This window comes from Scardinius erythrophthalmus (assembly GCF_964197995.2).
Source record: "Scardinius erythrophthalmus genome assembly, chromosome: 14".
Lineage (NCBI taxonomy): Eukaryota > Metazoa > Chordata > Actinopteri > Cypriniformes > Leuciscidae > Scardinius > Scardinius erythrophthalmus.
Genome location: NC_138234.1, coordinates 4,742,500 through 4,762,244, shown reverse-complemented (window position 1 = coordinate 4,762,244; position 19,745 = coordinate 4,742,500). Strand labels below are relative to the sequence as shown.

General features: G+C 36.1%; 1 protein-coding gene across 2 annotated transcripts in view; it reads right to left on the bottom strand.

The window, feature by feature from the left end:
- Positions 1-10,239: 10,239 nt before the first annotated feature.
- The window catches only part of impact (impact RWD domain protein), a 48,242-nt gene continuing 38,736 nt past the window's right edge, over positions 10,240-19,745 (bottom strand). For both annotated transcript variants that reach the window (XM_081384018.1, XM_081384019.1), the window contains 2 exons: positions 18,375-18,509; positions 10,240-10,775 (listed from right to left, as the gene is read on the bottom strand). In XM_081384018.1, coding sequence (XP_081240144.1) covers positions 10,716-10,775; positions 18,375-18,509 — 195 coding nt within the window. In that variant the 3' untranslated portion in view covers positions 10,240-10,715. The remainder of the gene's footprint in view (positions 10,776-18,374; positions 18,510-19,745) is intronic.

The following is a 19,745-nucleotide window of genomic DNA, read 5'->3' as shown; positions in this document are numbered from 1 at the left end:
CGATTATGGCAAAATTCGATTATTCCCTTGCAATTGCAATTGTAATTGCGATTATTAATTACTATTATCACAATTTACATTGAATATGTTTTGAATAGCTTAACATTGTTTGAAGTGACTGCATGCTATATTTTTATATAAAAATAAACAAGATAATTGCTTTTCTATAGCATTAAGCCTCAAATGTCAAATATATTTATTTAAAGAAACCAAACCAAAGTAAAACATATGCTTCGTATTGTAATGTTATACTAAAACCAAAATTAATACAATAGGGGAAAAAACCCTTTAGATAAACTATATAAAGAAAAAAATATATATATATATATCTTAAGCCAAAGAATATTGTAAGTTAACTTTTTTTGTTTTTTTGTAATTGCGCCTTTAAACAATTACATAATTGTGGCATCCGTAATTGTAATCGCAATTTTAAATTTGATTAATTGTGCAGGACTAGTGTATATGCTCTGCTTGAATAGTTGTTTTCCACTATACGAATGATCTAACCATTGGCATTTCCTCAAGAAGCAGAACTGCACACGGCATTATTACTTGTTTTCAGAGAATCCATCTTGAATAGAGGTATTGTTGGGTCCATTGGCAGATTAAGCGTAAATCAGTTTAGATTCTTTTAGCAAATAATCTTGCTTTAAGAATGTTTAGACATTTTCAACAGAGAAAATGACACTGATAAGTCAGTATTAAGTCATTATTTATTAAATAACCCTGCAGATCTGTTTGATTGTCTTTGGAACAAGACATTTTGAAAGAAATATTTTGAAATTGGTCATAGGTCGTTTGGACCCCAAAAACTTTTTTTTGGTCATTCCTGTTTTAAAATATCAAATTTTTGTGTTATACTATGAGTAAATTCTCATTAAGACTGGCTTCGAGTGATGAAGAAAAGCTAGTGTACTGTGTGTGCACTTGTACTGTTCAGTGGTTTCAGGACCACGGACAGCAACTAATGTGACCCTTATTTTCTTCAAAACATCCCTATATCCAGTGTTTGTGCCTCATCACACACTACATTACATCATATACATTACATACTTAGTCTCCTTTTCCAAGGCATGATTTTCTAGTCGCAAAAAGAAGAATTTAATCTGGTGCTCTTCACGTGCCGGTCAAAAATGACAGAAATGATTTTGTGATTTTTGACAAAAAAAATTATTTCAATGAAATGAATGTACTATATTTTAGTCCAATAATGTTTTTTTATTTAATATTTTGTATTTTTAGGGGATTTTATGGCACTAAATTATATTTAAAATGTATTTATAATCCATTTATTCACTTTTTGAGCACAGACCTGAATATTAAATTTCCAACTTTAACTGTGGTAAATCTTTAATGTTTTAGAGCGACAGACTGAAGTTTGATCTATTTCAAAGACGACACTTGGGATATTATTGCTGACGTGAAAAAGTTTTAAAAAGTGAACCTAAAAGAAGTCACAGATTTTTATATTTATTGTTATGAAAATTTGTTACATTTTTATATAAAAATATATATTTTTTTAAAAAACTGTTTTACTCTACAACTGTGGGAAATAAAAGCCATAAATCTAAACAAGTTTTGTTTAAAATTTGAGCTTGATATCTCCAAAAATTAGAAAAAAAATAATGATTTGTTTGGCCGCAGTACCAAACGCTTCTACTAGAGGAAATTTGTCTTCCATTTTCCAATGCGCTCATTTTTGACTGCGAGGAACACAAGTGTGTCTATTTTTTTATTTTTTATTCTATTATTAAATTGTTTGTGTTCACACAGCAAGTGCCAAAACCTTTACCAAGTTTCGTACCATTCCAATGAAGAAAAAACCCCAAAAACAAATCAAATGTAATTTTTTTCGGTCAAAAATGACCGAAGCGCACCAGAGGGTAAAGTAAAAAAAAGACAAATATGAATGACTCTGCCAGCCAAAACATCACGTTAAAGGCATTACAAATAAACCCCATAAATACACTTAAGTTTTTAAATTGCACATCATGTACAGTACGCCTCCTCTCTCTAAACACACTCACCAAGGTTAGAAAAAATCCTTAATTACACTCGCTGTCAGAGATGTGGTCTTCTTTTCCTGCGTGAGTCATTTCCCCACTGACACAAAAGACAACTTTACCCCTGAGCTCCTTCTCAGCTGTGCAGCAGGCGAAAGCAGTTTCACACACACACACACACACACACACACACACGTGCACAACACTGATACTGAAACAACGGTGCATCTGTGAAATACAATTTAGCAGCGCTGCATGGTACAGCTCCTTCGGCTTCCATTAGTTCCAGCAGTTGTGCGGTTAAATTCCTCTAAAACCCCTTTTAAATGTGCCATTTTTCTTTAATTATGGAGTGCAAATTAACCCTTGGGCTCTTAACCCGGGATTTCTTGTCTATACTCCCCGACAGCGATACCAATTGCTTCCTAAGAGGGTCACTTGAAAGGCCGGGGAGCCATTCAAGTGTGGCTTTAAAAAGTGCAGTGAAACAAATGTATAAATCATGTAAATGGATATCGTTTATAGAGGAACTCTCTGATACAAGCATCCAAGAATAGCTTTGTCTTTTCAATCTTTCATTACAGATGAATGTAAATGATCATTCTGTCAGCATTTACTCACGTTTCCATGGAACATAACAGAAGATATTGTGAGAAATGTCTGTGTTTTTTATCCATACAATGAAAGTCAATGTGTTATTTTGAAGAACGTTGGTAACCAAACCCATTTGGTCAGCCAAAACATGACGTTAAAGGCATTACATTACCTTTTTTCCCCTTAAATGCTTCTCTTTTTGTGACTAGAAAATCTTTGTGCCTCATAAAAGTATATAGGTGAGGCACAAACACTGGATATAGGGATGTTTTGAAGAAAATAAGGGTCACATTAGTTGCTGTCCGTGGTCCTGAAACCACTGAACAGTACAAGTGCACACACAGTACACTAGCTTTTCTGCATCACTCGAAGCCAGTCTTAATGAGGATTTACTCATAGTTTAACACAAAAATGTGATATTTTATAACAGGAATGACAAAAAAAGTTTTTGGGGACCAATTTCAAAATTTCTCGATTTCTTTCAAAATGTCTTGTTCCAAAGACTATCAAACAGATCTGCAGGGTTATTTAATAAATAATGACTTAATACTGACTTATCAGTGTCATTTTCTCTGTTGAAAATGTCTAAACATTCTTAAAGCAAGATTATTTGCTAAAAGAATCTAAACTGATTTACGCTTAATCTGCCAATGGACCCAACAATACCTCTATTCAAGATGGATTCTCTGAAAACAAGTAATAATGCCGTGTGCAGTTCTGCTTCTTGAGGAAATGCCAATGGTTAGATCATTCGAAGCCAGTCTTTACTCATAGTACAACACAAAAATGTGATATTTTAGAACAGAGGAATGACTTATTTTAATCTGCGGTCCAAACCAACGACATTGGATCCCATTGGCATCCCAACACTGCAACATTTTTCTAAATATGTTCTGTTCCAAAGACTTGCAGCGACGTGAGGGTTATTAAATATTGACAGAATGAAACATTTTGGGGCAAACTAGACTAAATACTGATTTATCAATGTCTTTTTAACCAGAAATACCTCTATTCAAGATGGATTCTCTGAAAACAAGCACTAATGCAGTTCTGCTTCTTGAGGAAATGTCAATTTGGTTAGCAACATTCTTCAAAATAACACATAGGAACCATGTCCAACAACCCTGCTAGCGCCCCAACCCACAGCTTTTTTTGCCAGTGAGTTGTGGTATTGAAAGGGTTAAAGCCTTGATAGTCCTGTTTCAGGTTGTCATGTTGCTAATAAGCAGGGATTTCAGACATTAAAGCGTTTGGACTTGCAGCACAGAAGCAGGTGCCAGAAGAAGATAACATGGAAAAGAAGCCAAGTGGCTTTTTTTAGCAATCAAGTTCTTTGTTGCTTTATTCTCGTAGTATTCGTCGTCTTCCTAAAGCCCAGAGCGAGAGCTACAGCTCTTTTCAATGGGGATCTGCTCTCTCACCTTGTAAAGAAGTAGGAGAGACTCTCATAAAGCCAGCCTTCTGATGTTTGATCTCCAGAGATGAAGAGCCCTGACCCTCGTTTGAACAAACAACAACGTCCGTCTCCCAAAGCCACTTCAGACCAGAAAACAACACGAATTTCTATTCTGCTCCGGTCTTCTCGCTCCTCGGGGTCTCGGCGGAGAACAGCTAATGTGCTGATTTGATTTCTCCCACGATTAATTTTATTCATTGATACTGTTGTCAGCCAGTACACAAAAGCGAAGAGTTTCTTATCCTCCATGCAAATTAGCCACTTTCATGCAATGCTAATGGCTCTCTCTTGTGGTTTGTGCTTGGAGGGATATTATCTGGTCAAGACGAGTCCCAAAGTTCAATATTGCATTTACTCTCACATGTCGGTCGCATCAAACGGACGATTAGCATGTCGGAGATCAACTTAAAAACTACCAGAATAAACCATGCTACTTTCTAACGTATTACTTGTAGTCAAGCTTAGCTCAAATTCTAGCTTGAGATGTTATAAGCCGTAACGTGATGTACAGTCGAAGCAAAAATGATTCAGACACCAGATATAATGTTTTATATTGTTTTATTAGTGTGTGCAGGACACTATAGTTCATCTATGTAAGTGAGGAGAGCAAAATAAAGTAAACTGTGACATATTATACCCAAAAATTCTTCATACAGTGACTACCAGTGACATTTATAAACCAGAAATGATTCAGACACTTTGAGCTGATCATGTTTTGCTGAAGTGTTTTTTCTTCTTAACCGCAGACTGAACACAATGAAGCATCGCTTGGTGATTGGTTGAGCTAAACTGGTATTATCTAATTGTGTAGTTAAATTTAACAGCTGACAGATATTCAACATAATTCATGTGTGAGACAGTCTAACAGAAGGACGGACAAAACCAGTCAAATATCAACTGAGTTCTGCTCATATTTCAGTACCATTTTAGAAACGATAGCGAATAAACTGTGATAATGTGAGAAATGTTGAAGATGTCTGAATACATTTTGGTTTGACTGTAGTTTCCCTTTGGGCAAACTATTCTTACAGTGGAGGAAATAAAAGACATTGGTGATTTGGAGCATTGATTGGAAGCAAAGCATTGCGTTTTCAAGTTATTTGTATCCGCGGCAGAAATCCAAGTCGACCTAATGCATGTCACCATAAAGTATTTCTCCATCAAACTGGCAATTAGCATGTTACAGATCTGTGCCAAAGCACAGCATGGAGTTATTTCTAGCCAGATTCCTCACTAGGAGCCAGATTTACTAACAGCTTCCAGCGCAAACCCTCTTTTGGCGTTAAAAACCAACAGTCCGGACTTACAAAAGACACAAGGCGCTGAAAAGGCGTGGACAGGGTTGTGTTTGCGGCTGATCTTGTAGGAGTTTCCCTTTCAGATGCAGTATTTATGTGAGAAGAGTATTTAAATGAATCATGCAAGGTGATTTACTAAGGTTTGCGCTCGTTTACGCCCTTATTTACCACCCAAAATAATATGTCTTAAAGGGATAGTTCACCCAAAAATGAACATTACCCCATGATTTACTCACCCTCAAGTCATCCTAGGTGTATATGACTTTCTTCTTTCAGACGAACACAATCAGGGTTATATTAAAAAATGTCCTGGCTCTTCCAAGCTTTATAATGGCTTTGAAGTCTTTTGAAGTCCATAAAAGTGGCCATTCACGGCCATTATAAAGCTTGGACATGTTTTTAATATAACTCTGATTGTGTTCGCCTGAAAGAAGAATGTCATATACACCTAGGATGACTTGAGGGTGAGTAAATCATGGGGTAATGTTCATTTTTGGGTGAACTATCCCTTTAAACCAGACCCTAACTGGTAGATTGCACTGGTGATTATGGAAATGATCTGACTGTGTCTGTGTTCTTTCATTTGCATGTCGTCAGTAGATCAAGCGCTGAACTTTCCACTCACATACTCGCTTTTATGGGATTATAGCGCTCTCACGCTAATTTGCCCTGTTTAGTAAATCTGGCCCTCAGGATGTTTAAATGAATTGATGTTAGTAGAATTCAGATGAGACGCCTGAGCACACAGCAAGTTGGTTTAGTCAATTTAAGAAGCATCAAAGCACAACATAGTGTTTTCTTAGGGTTATTCAGAGAGAAGCTCGATTCCTTGCCAGAAACTGAGTTGTCCTTTGTGGAAACAGTTTTCATATTCATTCAGGGCAAAGAAGAGATGCCAAACGGGCCCTGAGCAAGATTCGCATTCAAGGAAGATTTATCCCTTGTACATAGAAAACATGTCACAGCAAAAGCCCACCAAAGCATTTAGCAATGCCCCTCGAGTCGAAGCAAGCAACTGAATCTGAAAGGGTAGGGGCTGACAGTCAGAAGTGCATTAATATTCATTGGAAGGAACACAGGGAGAGAGAGGGATGAAAGAATAGTCCAGAGAAAAGGGAATAGACACATGCATGAGGGTGAAAATAAGAGGAGTTCGACTAGTGCAGAGGCCTGGATGTCAAAGACCCAAAGGTATTTAAGAGGATGAAATGTGTGTGTGCCTTGGAGAACGAGGCAAGACCTCAAAAATCACTTGAGTACCTTTTCTAAATGACTCATTCCCACAGAAGATTCACCGGTCACAAACCATTCTGAGTATATGGGGCTGTGCAACCGCATAACTGGTGGTGATCCGCCAAAACACTTTTCTTTTTTGTACCTGAATGCTCACTGTAAAAAAAAAATTACATTAAAGTTAAGGTTAAAAAGTAGGAGTTAATCGATGGGCAGCTACTCCTTCAAAACTAGTTAGATACATGACAAGCTACAAACAAACATTACATTAAAGCAATTCATAATTCAATCAGAGCGGTATTTATCCGGCTTAAAAACAAGGGATTTGAATAAATGAATATTGATTAAAGTGACAGATGAATGTACACTGTTAAAAAAACCTGTGATTGGTCAGAAATGTACTGTAAAAAATACGGTAGCAACATTTTAGGTTTTACAGTCTTCACTTAAATTTACAGTAAAAAAACGTATTTCATTTCCGATATGTTCATTTTCCTGATCTATTGAAGAGCTACTTTCTGTTTTGTACCGTTGTAATACACTGACAACCACCAATCACAGCAGTGATGAGAGTCACATGATGAATCAAAGCTTATCACGAGCAGCTTTTGCACAAACTGAGAAAGTTAAACCTAGAAGCTGCACAGTGTCATTCACACAAACACTATAAACACCATCATGGTAACACGCATGACATTTTAAAAATGCAATAAACATTCATTTAAGAGCATTAAATGTAACATAAAACCCAAATGTACATAACCGATTAGAAAAAACTATGAAGAAACATAGTTATTTAAACAAAAATACATCAAATGTGAAGTGTCAATCAGGGAATTGTGGTCAATTTACGTTTTTTCACTGTTAATTATACAATAACTTGTTCTTTTTCACTTCCAGAAACTTAAATTTAACGGTATTTTGCTGTAAAATTACATTAAATGTACGGTTAGATCTATGACAGTTATTCACCGTATGTGGTACGGAAACTTTCTTACTGTTAACCAATTAACAGTTTTTAACCTTAGCATTTTTACAGTCTTTTACCGTTAAAATCACAATTTTTTTTTTTTACAGTTTTACGTAAATATAAAGAAACGAGTGAAGCAGAAAGCTTTGTTTACTAAATAAATAATAGGTTAGCAATTAAATATTACATCGCAGCCGTGGAAACATCTGGATTCGTGCCGAACAGAGGAACATACATGAGCCCATAAATTTAAGCTTTGTCGGCTTATGATTTGCGATCTGGTCACCCGATCTTCAGCGAATTTAACAATATTCCAGTAGTTATTCCAATGGACATGGACTCTCTCGTTTCTTTTCCCCATATCTTCACTCACGTCCTCATTTTCGCAGGGGATCATAAACATTTCCTCCTCTGGTTCGCTTTTAATCTGTCCTTTTAAAACTTTACCACAGTATAAATGTGAATATAAGAGGCCTGATACCCTTTTGGCTGCACATCAAATTCTATTTAACACAGTTTGTGCTTGTTATTATGGTAAGGCACTTCAAGTTTATTTGTATAGCGCATTTCACACACGCTTGGGATTTTAGTTTTCGCTTTCTCCGGCAGCACAAAATCAAACATGGCCTAAATATCTTGACACTGCGGAAGATACAATTCTCTCTTCAGACCTTTTACAACAATAGTCCAGTCATTTTATGAAAAAAGGTTGAAAAAAATTGCAACAGAAGCTAACTCAAATGATTTTGTATCCTCAATATGTCCTAAGGAAAAAAAAAGTCCCGAAGAATCCCATTTGGGGAAAGTTTCGAAAAACACCCAAATATATCCTATTCATACGCCTATTCATTCTTCTTCTTACATGAATAGGGTAAACATTGTAACCTTTAGATATCACCATGAAAATTACTGAGTTGATTACTTACATCAAGACGAACAAAAATTGTATTACAAGTTTTTTTAAATTGTTTGTTAACATGGACAAACACTGCATAATCGAATTATGTATGTGCTAATTTGCATAAATACAACATATCTAAACATTGGGTATAGCCAGGTGAACATGTCTTGTTGAATCTTGTTGACATATAACAGTAAAATACTTAATGTTAAGGTCTGAATGAACCCATTTAGGCTACCCATGAGCATTAATACATAGAGGCAGGAAGAAGTACTTTAGAAACCAGCCTTTATTAATTATTATTGCAGAGATGGGGTTTGGGGCTGTAGGACTGTTTCTGGGGATTCACTTCTTATTTTGCCTACCTTTTGTCTTCTGCATTCTCCTTAGCATTGGCATTGTCTCCTGTTCTTCCCTCAGACTCGTCCCCCAGAAACCACACCAAACCACATCTCTTAATAATTAATAAAGGCTGGTTTCTAAAGTACTTCTTCCTGCCTCTATGTATTAATGCTCATGGCTAGCCTAAATGGGTTCCATTCAGACCTTAACATTAAGTATTTTACTGTTATATGTCAACAAGTTTCAACACAACATTTTCACAAGTAAGAAAAATAATGAATAGGCGTGTGAATAGGCTATATTTGGGTCTTTTTCGAAACTTTCCCCTAATGGGATTCTTTGTCCTTACTCAGGACATATTGAGGATACAAAATCAGTTGAGTTTGCTTCTGTTGCAATTTGTTCAAGGATGACCCCCATTTTGGCTTAAAATGACTGGACTACAAGTGAACATCAGGAGAAAACATGAAGATATTAGAAAAGAGAATGACTTTCGTGTCCCACACCCCTCTATATGACGCATCTTCAGTGTTATGTAACTCATTACATGTAACTTGAATTATGTAATCAGATTACTTTTTCAAGTAACTATAAAGTAACGCATTACTTTTAAAATTTACAACAAAAAGTTACTTTTTCAAATAAGTAATGCAAGTTACTTTGTTTTCCTATTTATTGACTGACAGCTCTCTTGTCAAATCAAAGTGAAGAGGTGTGTGTGTGTGTGTGTGTGTGTAAACATGATGGTTACTGTAGTTCTAGACTAAATGTGAGCGTGCATTTACTCATCTCACTTGCACACAAAAAAATATTCAATATTTCATAAAAATGAATAAAATCAGTGAAATGCAGGATCAGAATACTGTGCAAACCTCCAATTACTAAATATGTTAAATAAAACATCCCTCTATATTACGCATCTTTGTCGGGAAATATAAAACATGTTTTTTAAATAATATGTAACTTTCTTATATTATTTAGGTTACCAATATTTCCTGATATTTATCTCAATGTTTTACAAGCATAGTGTGGTGTTTCACTGACAGAAGTGCTCAAATAAACACGCGCGTCTGTTACAAAATGGAGGTTTAAGACGTGAAATCATTCAGGGATGCTTGAACGCAAACCAACAAGTTTCTTCCCGAGACACGCCACCAAACCTCTCTGCAAGTGCCTCCAATTCCAACTCAGCCTTCATTCGGTTCTCCCGTGACCTAGCATCTGTTTATTAGGACACTGAGCGCCAAAGCCATCAAGTTATTCTCACATGAGCTCATTAAGGACGATTAGCATGCTAGTCGTAGCGTAGCAAACTCACCAGGTGGCGGTGGACTCTTGGCCTGCAAAGCTTGATTGGTAAAATAACGGAGTTCAATATTCAAAAGGTTAAGCATGAGTGAAAACGCTAAATTAGAGAGCGTCGAGGGACTAAATAGACTGTCATATCGGACGTTTGACAATCAAACCACTTTCAGGGTGTTTTGCGTTGACATTTGGCGTTAAAAAAACGAGTCAATCTAAAACGGATATTCCGGGATTACGCTCACGGAAAAAGCTTCGATTGCTTTTGTCAGGCTTTATCAAATTACATTATCAGAGCATCATTAAACTGGAGAAAGGTTCAAAGGTCGCTGATGAATTTATTACCTGTTTCACACTCGTTTGTCCTTGTGACTTCAGGCAACTCTCATTTGCAAATCAATTTGTGTTTCATAAAAATCTTTATTCATAAGACAAAAGCACAGAGCACTTAGTGTGACATAATTCGTAGCAACAGAGCATTAAACTCGATTGCATACACAAACCAGTTCAGGACATCCAGGATGTTTAATCCTCAGTTTATCATGAGTTGTACGAGTCTGAAACTGGTTTCCAGTCTTCATCTGTTCCAGGTTGGGGGTGTTTGGTTTTTTTTTTTTCACTTTGCCTTCTTGCCCTTCGACCTTTTGTTCTTCCCTCCAGCTTTGGATGTTTCCTCCTGATAGAGAAAAATAAAATAAAAACATAAAAGAGAAGTAATAAAACTTGTGTATAAAGGAAATCTGAAATGAACCTGGAAATCTATAACATTATATACAGTACCAGTCAAAAGTTTGGAAACATTACTATTTTTAATGTTTTTGAAAGAAGTCTCTTATGCTCATCAAGCCTGCAGTTAAAAAACAGTAATATTATGAAATATTATTACAATTTAAAATAATGGTTCTCTTTTTTAATATATTTTAAAATGTAATTTATTTTTGTGATGCAAAGCTGAATTTTCCTCAGCAAGTACTCCAGTCTTTGGTGTCTTATGATCCTTCAGAAATCATTCTAATATGATGATTTATGATCAATGATGGAAACAGTTGTGCTGTTTAATATATTTTTTTGGAATACTTTTTTCAGGATTCATTGATGAGTAAAACGTTAACAGCATTTATTCATAAAAACAGCATTTATTCAAAATAAAAACATTTCTAACAATATAAATCGTTACCATCACCTTTTATCAATTTAACGCATCCTTGTTGAATTAAAGTACTAATTTCTTTAAAAAAAAATAGTTATTGTTCCCAAACTTTTGAACGGTAGTGTATATTGTTACAAAAGATTTCTATTCTAAATAAATACAGTTCTTTTTAACTTTTTATTCATCAAATAATCCTGAAAAAAGTATCTCAGGTTATAAAAAAAAATATTAAGCAGCACAACTGTTTCCATCATTGATCATAAATCATCATATTAGAATGATTTCTGAAGGATCATAAGACACCAAAGACTGGAGCACTTGCTGATGAAAATTCAGCTTTGCATCACAAAAATAAATTACATTTTAAAATATATTAAAAAAGAGAACCATTATTTTAAATTGTAATAATATTTCATAATATTACTGTTTTTTTTTTTTTAACTGCAGGCTTGATGAGCATAAGAGACTTCTTTCAAAAACATTAAAAATAGTAACGTTTCCAAACTTTTGACTGGTACTGTATATATATGTATTTTATAATAACGTCAAAAACATACATTTTTTTCAATTTCAGTAAGATGCTAAAGTGTTAAAAAAATGCTCACGTCACCCATGAATGTTCAGTATTAACAATTAAGCAACAAAAACTAGCTATAATGCCGAACAATATTTCTGCTATAGTTTATTTTTGGGGGCAAGAAATCAGCATACCTTTTATTTATTAGTAATTTACGTGATATTTCTTTATAATGTTGGTAACACTTTACAATAAGGCTCATTAGTTAACATGAACTAAGAATGAACAATACTTCAACACCATTTATTAATCTATATTAATTTCAACATTTACTAATACATTATTAAAATCAAAGGTTGTATTTGTTAACATTAGTTAATGCACTGTGAACTAACATGAACAGCTGGATTTTTTATTAACTAACATTAGCAAAGATTAACTAATATAGTAACAAATGCTCAGTTCATGTTAGTTAATACATTAACTAATGAACCTTATTGTAAAGTGTTACCGTATTGTTTATATATCACGTCATGTGGGAAGCACATAAAAAAGTGTCAATGTAGATATCAAGCATCTGAGATTAGTTGTCATTGTTTCTGAAGCGAGTCTTGATGAACATCTATTTGATTAAATAATATCTAAATCATATAATCAAAAGTAATTAAATAATCAAACATTCGTGTTAAGAAGAATTTGCTTGATTAAACTGAAACGTGAGAGTGTGTTTGAACACGGTTAAGAAGAATGCCTTCACAAAGGGTAAAAATGTACAATTTCCTTAATCAGATCCAGTGAACAACTGGTTTCTTACATAAGTTTTCAATCATTCATTCAAGGTATAAATTTGCGAGTACAAGGATGAAATTTTGCATTGCTGATGCAATATAAAGCAACTGTGCCACAAATCATGGCATTGTCATTTTTACCAATTCATCCTCAACATGTGCGAGTATAAGGCTTGTTAACTTGCTCCGATTCCTCAAACTGTTTTCTTATTTAAATTGTGTCTCTAGGGACCCAACAGTGTCCAAATGAATGAGTCTATTTTTATGAATCCAGGCGTGACGTCTCCGGCTATTCTGCTCAGCAATGCTGTTATTATGCATTGTATGTTAATGACTGTAGAGCCACAGTGGACAGAACATAATGATCAGGCGGCTCAAACTGTGACGATAACACAACATTCACCCTCACACTGACAGAACAGCGTGATGTATCCGCGACTGAGGCATGCACAGCGTCAGGAAATCAATGTCTACAATCATGAGTATTACTCAGGCTGAAACTACGACAACAAAAAAAGAAAATCACAAAAAAAAAAGATTCTTGCAATCTTTCTTGAAGACAAAATGTGCACGACGCAATCAAGAACTACAGTCAAACCAAAAATTATTCAGACACCAGATATCATTTTCTAGTGTGTGCAGGACACTATAGTTCATTTAAGTGAGGATAGCAAACTAATGTGACATATTATACACAAAAATTCTTCATACAGTGATTACCAGTAAAATTTATAAACCAAAAATGATTCCAACACTTGGTAAGAAGTGTTTTTTCTTCTTAACCACAGACTGAACAAAATGAAGCATTGCTTGGTGATTGGTTGAGCTAAACTTGAGTAGTTAAATTTAACAGCTGACAGATATTCAACATAATTCATGTGTGAGACAGTCTAACAGAAGGACGGACTAAACCAGTTCTCGTCATATTTTATTACCATTTTCTGAACTATTGCGATTAAAACTGTGATAATGTGAGAAATGTTGAAGATGTCTGAATAAATTTTGGTTTGACTGTACAAGTTGCACACAGTGAGAATGAGTTTTTGAGCTTTTACAGATGAATTGACATTACAGGGAAGATGCATTAATGCATTCTCTACGGTTAGTGTTGCATGGACAATTCCTCTCTTGGCTAATGCATTTTAAAGCAGTGGTTTTTGCTCTACATTCACTTACTGTTATAGTTCTAAAGTGGAATAACAAAACAAATTAGCCAAAAGCTCAAATTACAGTAATTAAGATTTTTTTATACACAAGACACACTGGTCTTTAATAGGCATGTTGGTCGTATTGGGCTCTCTGGTGGTGCACTGCAAAAAATGCTTTTCTCACTTTGAGCCCTATTTTAACGATCTGAAATGCAAGTAACTTTGTGGGTGGGTCTCGGGCGCTGTTGCTATTATACCGGCGGGATAAATGACTCTTGCGCTCGACGCAAATCTAAAATGTGTTGGTCTGAAGTCGCTTCATTACTCATAGGTGTGGTTTGGGCGTAACGTGAAATAAACCAATCAGAGCGACATCTCACATTCCCTTTAAGAGCAGGCGTGCTTGTTTCATGGCGGATTGCTATTATAACGGCGGATTTGCCAGGAGCGGTTCACAGCCGAGGAGACCGACGTTCTCGTCAGGGCCGTAAAACACAGAGAAGTGACGTTGGGGATGGAGAAACCCACCCAAATTAGCTTCGGTTAAACAGGCGTGTAATAATTTGGGTAAATGTGTAAGCTAGATTTATGCCTATTTTTTCACATCTTCATGGACACAACAATGATTTCCCTCTTGTGGAATATTTTTCCTTGTAATTATGTATGGTTTGCAAAAATGGCAACTGATGCGTCTGTGATAGATAAGATCTTTAGATGAGAGAAGCAAAGTGTATGTGCGTTGTGGACACGCTACATTATAGCCAAGCATGCGCCCTTAAAATAGCATCTGAGTAACACACCACTGACAGGTTTCTCCTGGTCAGTGGCGGAATTGTTTTCTGAAACTGCAAAATAGCACCAGGGAACGTTTGCGCCGGAACACGCCTCCTCTTTTCACTGAACCGCCCCGGGAGCGCAAGTTCATGCCCTAATTTACTGACGTGTGACGTGTGGGGGGAAAAGTCCGCCGTGCGTCGGGTGAGGAATAGGAATGATACATGCGTCGCTGTCAAGTCAAGTCAATTGCCCTGGGTGCAGGATAGTGCCTTTTGTATTTTTGTCTAAGTTCCAGTCCTAATATCTAAACATTCTTAAATCAACAAGCATATACTAGATAAGTAAGAAATTCTATCTTGTTTTCCGATTAAAAAAAAATCGAAATTAAGTGAGTTTTTTCTTAAAATAAGCAAAATTATCTGCCAATGGGGTAAAAAATGATCTAGTTTTCCATTTGAATTAAGATTATTACTTGTTTTTCATTTGAATTAAGATTATTTTTCATGTTTTCCATTTGAATTATTCTTGTTTTCCATTTGAATTAAGATTACTGTTCTCGTTTTCCATTTGAATTAAGATTATTTTTCTTGTTTTTCATTTTAATTAAGATTATTGTTCTTGTTTTCTATTTGAATTAAGATAATTTTTCTTGTTTTCCATTTGAATTATTCTTGTTTTTCATTTGAATTAAGATTATTTTTCTTGTTTTTCATTTGAATTAAGATTATTTTTCTTGTTTTCCATTTCAATTAAGATGATTTTTCTTGTTTTTCATTTTAATTAAGATTATTTTTCTTGTTTTTCATTTTAATTAAGATTATTGTTCTTGTTTTCTATTTGAATTAAGATAATTTTTCTTGTTTTTCATTTGAATTAAGATTATTTTTCTTGTTTTCCATTTGAATTAAGATTATTTTTCTTGTTTTCCATTTGAATTATTCTTGTTTTCCATTTGAATTAAGATTATTTTTCTTGTTTTCCATTTGAATTAAGATTATTTTTCTTGTTTTCCATTTGAATTAAGATTATTTTCTTACCCCATTGGCAGATAATTTAGCTTGTTTTAAGCAAAAACACACTTAATTTAGATATTAGATAATTTAGATTAAGATATCATTTATTATGTAATTTTACTCATCTAGTGAATACATCTTGATTTAAGAATGTTTAGATATTTGGACTGGAAACTAGACAAAAAAAAATTGCGGTGTTGGTTTGATGGTCCACCTAAACAACTTCTGAGGCTGTCGAGTTCAGAAACAAACTCATCCAGTCCACAATCAAAGGAAGCACAGAAATCCACGGCTTAAAATAGAAGCAGAAGAAGAAAGGGTGTGTTTTTAGCTGCTTCAAACGCCAATCACCGTAACGGTGTGATACCAATTTCAAAACATGCCACAAAATAGGATCTCGCGCTCATGAAACGTGACCACTTTGGTTTCCTGCGCTTGTGTTTTCCTCAGCCATGTGATGCTGCTTTAATTGAGTCGAGGTTTTTGAAATGATTTCTATCAAAATCTTAAACAATCATATCACACATGCGTGTAATTGTATGTCTGCATATAAACCGAAGCGCCCCTATTATGCGGGTAACCATAGCAGCCCCACAGCTGTGCGCGAGTCCTCATTTGCACAGAAATGAAAGAAAACAACAAACAAATGAATCCTCAGAAGAAGTCAGGCGCGTGCCGGCAAATCTCCTCAGTACTGGTTTTTGTGTGACCTTATCACTGTGATTGTTGGACACTCAAGAGGAGAGCTTCTCTTCATATAAATTCACAGAAGTCAACAAAAAATTGAATATTGAACATTTAGTAATCAAAAACGGCCCAGAGACAAATCTCAGAAAGAAAACTACAAACGCGTCAACAGAAACCTTTGCAAGAGAGAAAGGTGGCAGAGCTGTTTCCAGTAAAAAGCATACTAGAGCAGAATGATTTTCATGATGATGTTTGGTTTTCTCTCATGATAACTCTCAGACTGTTTGGCATGGTAATGTGTATGGCAGATATATTTAATCTTGCGGGACCAAATACGGGATTTTCCACTGCCAATACGCACACGACATGCTGTACAATATATCAGACATGAATTACAGATCGATACAGGTGGAGCTGGGGAAGGTGGAGGGTTTTCTGGAAGCGCACTGCACTGCTAACGCAAGTGCTGACCAAGTATATGAGGGTTGAACATGCAAACTCATTGGCTACTGATTAGGCTTGCTACGATAGTCGGTGTTGACGGTGTTCAGAACCAACACCGGTATCATCACTTGCCCACCGCGGCAAGTTTCTGGTGTCAAATCAAAATGTAAAAGCACCTATTTAAGCGAATTTGTCATTGTACTGTTTTGTTGTTGTGTTTTTCATTAAGAATAATAGGCTGAACTCACCATTCAGGCAATCCGTCCCCGAATTGGCGCTAATTTGAAAGCGAAACTAAAATGCGCACGTGTCCAACATGCAAACTCATTGGCTACTGATTAGGCTTGCTATGATAGTCGGTGTTGACGGTGTTCAGAACCAACACCGGTATCATCCCTTGCCCACCGCGGCAACTCACCCCACCGTCGATTAGATACATTTTTTTAAATAAAATAATTTAGTTCAGTTAGAGAACAGACACTACAATTCAAAACTGAACGTGTCTGCTTAATAAACCGTGAGCTGAACGAGAGTCGCAGCACAGATCAGCAGCAGGAGTCAGACTTCATTAATCACGAGAGTGAGGAGCTGACTGACAAGATGATGGCGGAATATTTGATGAAAAAGCGCCTATTTAAAGGGGTGATTTGACTTTTCTAACTTTAGTTAGTGTGTAATGTTGCTGTTTGAGCATAAACAACATCTAAAAAGTTACAACGCTCAAAGTTCAAAGCAAAGGGAGATATTTGCTTTTAAAGAAATCGTTTTTTAAGGACTACAACAAACGGCTGGTAGAGACTACACCACATTCCTCCCGGGTTAGTGACATCACTAACCCTAGAATTTACATAAACCCCGCCCCCGGAACACGATTTAAAGATTATCAAGACAAAATATGCTGATCAATGACTAGAAAATAACTACACATAAGCTACATAACTTCATCAACTAACCATTCAGAAACGTCCCGTTGCTTCTACATGTTGTCACTTGTTCTTGAGTTTGACTTCTTCTTTCATCATTGTCTGAATCCGGTTTGAACATACATTTCTAGTGCATGTTTGTCTGAGTGCAAGCTGTTGTAGCTCCGCCCCCTGTGCCGGGAGCAGCAGCTCATTTGCATTTAAAGGAACAGACACAAAACGGTGCATTTTTGCTCACCCTCATAAATTGACAATTTTAACATGCTATATAAAAATATCTGTGGGGTATTTTGAGCTAAAACTTCACACACACTCTGGGAACATCAAAGACATTTACATCTTGTGAAAAGGGCATTACACCACCCCTTTAAGCGAATTTGTCAATGTACTGTTTTGTTGTTGTGTTTTTCATTAAGAATAATAGGCTAATGAACTCACAATTCAAGCAATCCGCCCCCAAACTGGCACTAATTTGAAAGCGAAACTAAAATGTGCACGTGTCCACGTTTATTCCTATGGAAAAACGCTCGCTCTGCTCCGCACCATTATGAATGCACATGCGGAGACTTTAAATTAGCGGTTTAAAAGCCTCCGCCGGTGATAACGGTATGACCGGTGTTGTCACGTGTCGATTAACCAGTGGAAACAAAATATGTCCTCACCGTCACATCCCTACTACTGATACAGCAGGAACCAATCAGCTGTGCCCTATAGATAGCGATGCGACTTCAAACAGACTGGGTTAAGGACCTGTTATCCTGAACCATCTAGAGTTTCATGACAGAACTCTTTAGTATTTCTTGAATAATGTTTGCACATTAGTCTTACTGAAGTGTCTGTGTAACCCTCCTGGATGAGGATGTTCCTGGCACAGTTGTTGATGTGTTTGAAGCGGTCGGGTCCCAGCAGAATCCCGCCGTACCATCGGGAGACCACCACCAGCACGTTACGCACATCCAGGATCTGTGAGACAGAATGGACAGCAAATGTGAGCGGTGTTTGCCACAGTTAAAAAACTGAATCTAATGATGCATCACTGGCTACGTTTACATGCAACCACATAATCCGTTTGTAATCGGATTTACGGCTCAATAGGACTGAAAAGCCTTGAACTATTCGTGCAGTGAGTGCATGTCAAAATACCTATTCCGATTTGAAGCTTGTGACAAATAAACATAATGTCACATGTTTAGCATTCATGTAAACACTAATCAGATTCATCAATCGGAATGAATTGAGTCCGATTGAAACAGAAGTCGTGCATGAAAAGATTCACATATGTTTCCTTCATGCCACATTTTCCCCAAGACGGCACGTAACCTGTCAGTCCCTGTTTGGGAAAGGAGCGCAGAAAAAAAAAATATGGCCTTTGAAAAGAGTGACAGCTCTCAAGTGCGTTTCCAGTCCTCACTTGTTGTATTTTTCCCAGCGCCGCAGGGATGAGGCTGGGTGAACGCCGGAGAGAAGGGGAAAATCACTGCCATCTGCACATGCCACCTCTATTTATAGTCTTTTCTCTTTCAAACATGCCGTCACATTCGGAAAAACAGGAAATAGTGGGATGAACTCCAAAAGGCTGAATGATCGCATGTGAACGGCTGTTCGTTTTCACTGGAATGTTTTCATTCATGCACCAAGAAAGAGGTCAATAAAGCTCTCGAACAGGCCATGTTTTATATTTTATAGCATTTTTCCCCAACGAATCCTTTCTGGATTTTGACGAGGCCAGACAATTTATTCAGACATCTTCAACATTTCTCACATTATCATAGTTTATTCGCTATAGTTTAGAAAATGGTAATAAAATATGACAAGATCTCATATATATGTCAGTCCTTTCTGTTAGACTGTCTCACACATGAATTATGTTGAATATCTGTCAGCTGTTAAATTTAACTACACAATTAGATAATACCAGTTTAGCTCAAGCAATGCTTCATTTTGTTCAGTCTGTGTGTAAAACGAGCATTAGCAATTAAAGAAAAAACACTTCAGCAAAACATGGTCAGGCCAAAGTGTCTGAATCATTTTTGGTGTTAAATTTTTATAAATGTCACTGATAGTCACTGTATGAAGAATATTTGGGTATATTATGTCACAGTTTACTTTATTTTGCTCTCCTCACTTACATAGATGAACTATAGGGTCCTGCACACACTAGTGAAACAATATCAAAATTTAAATCTGCTGTCTGAACCA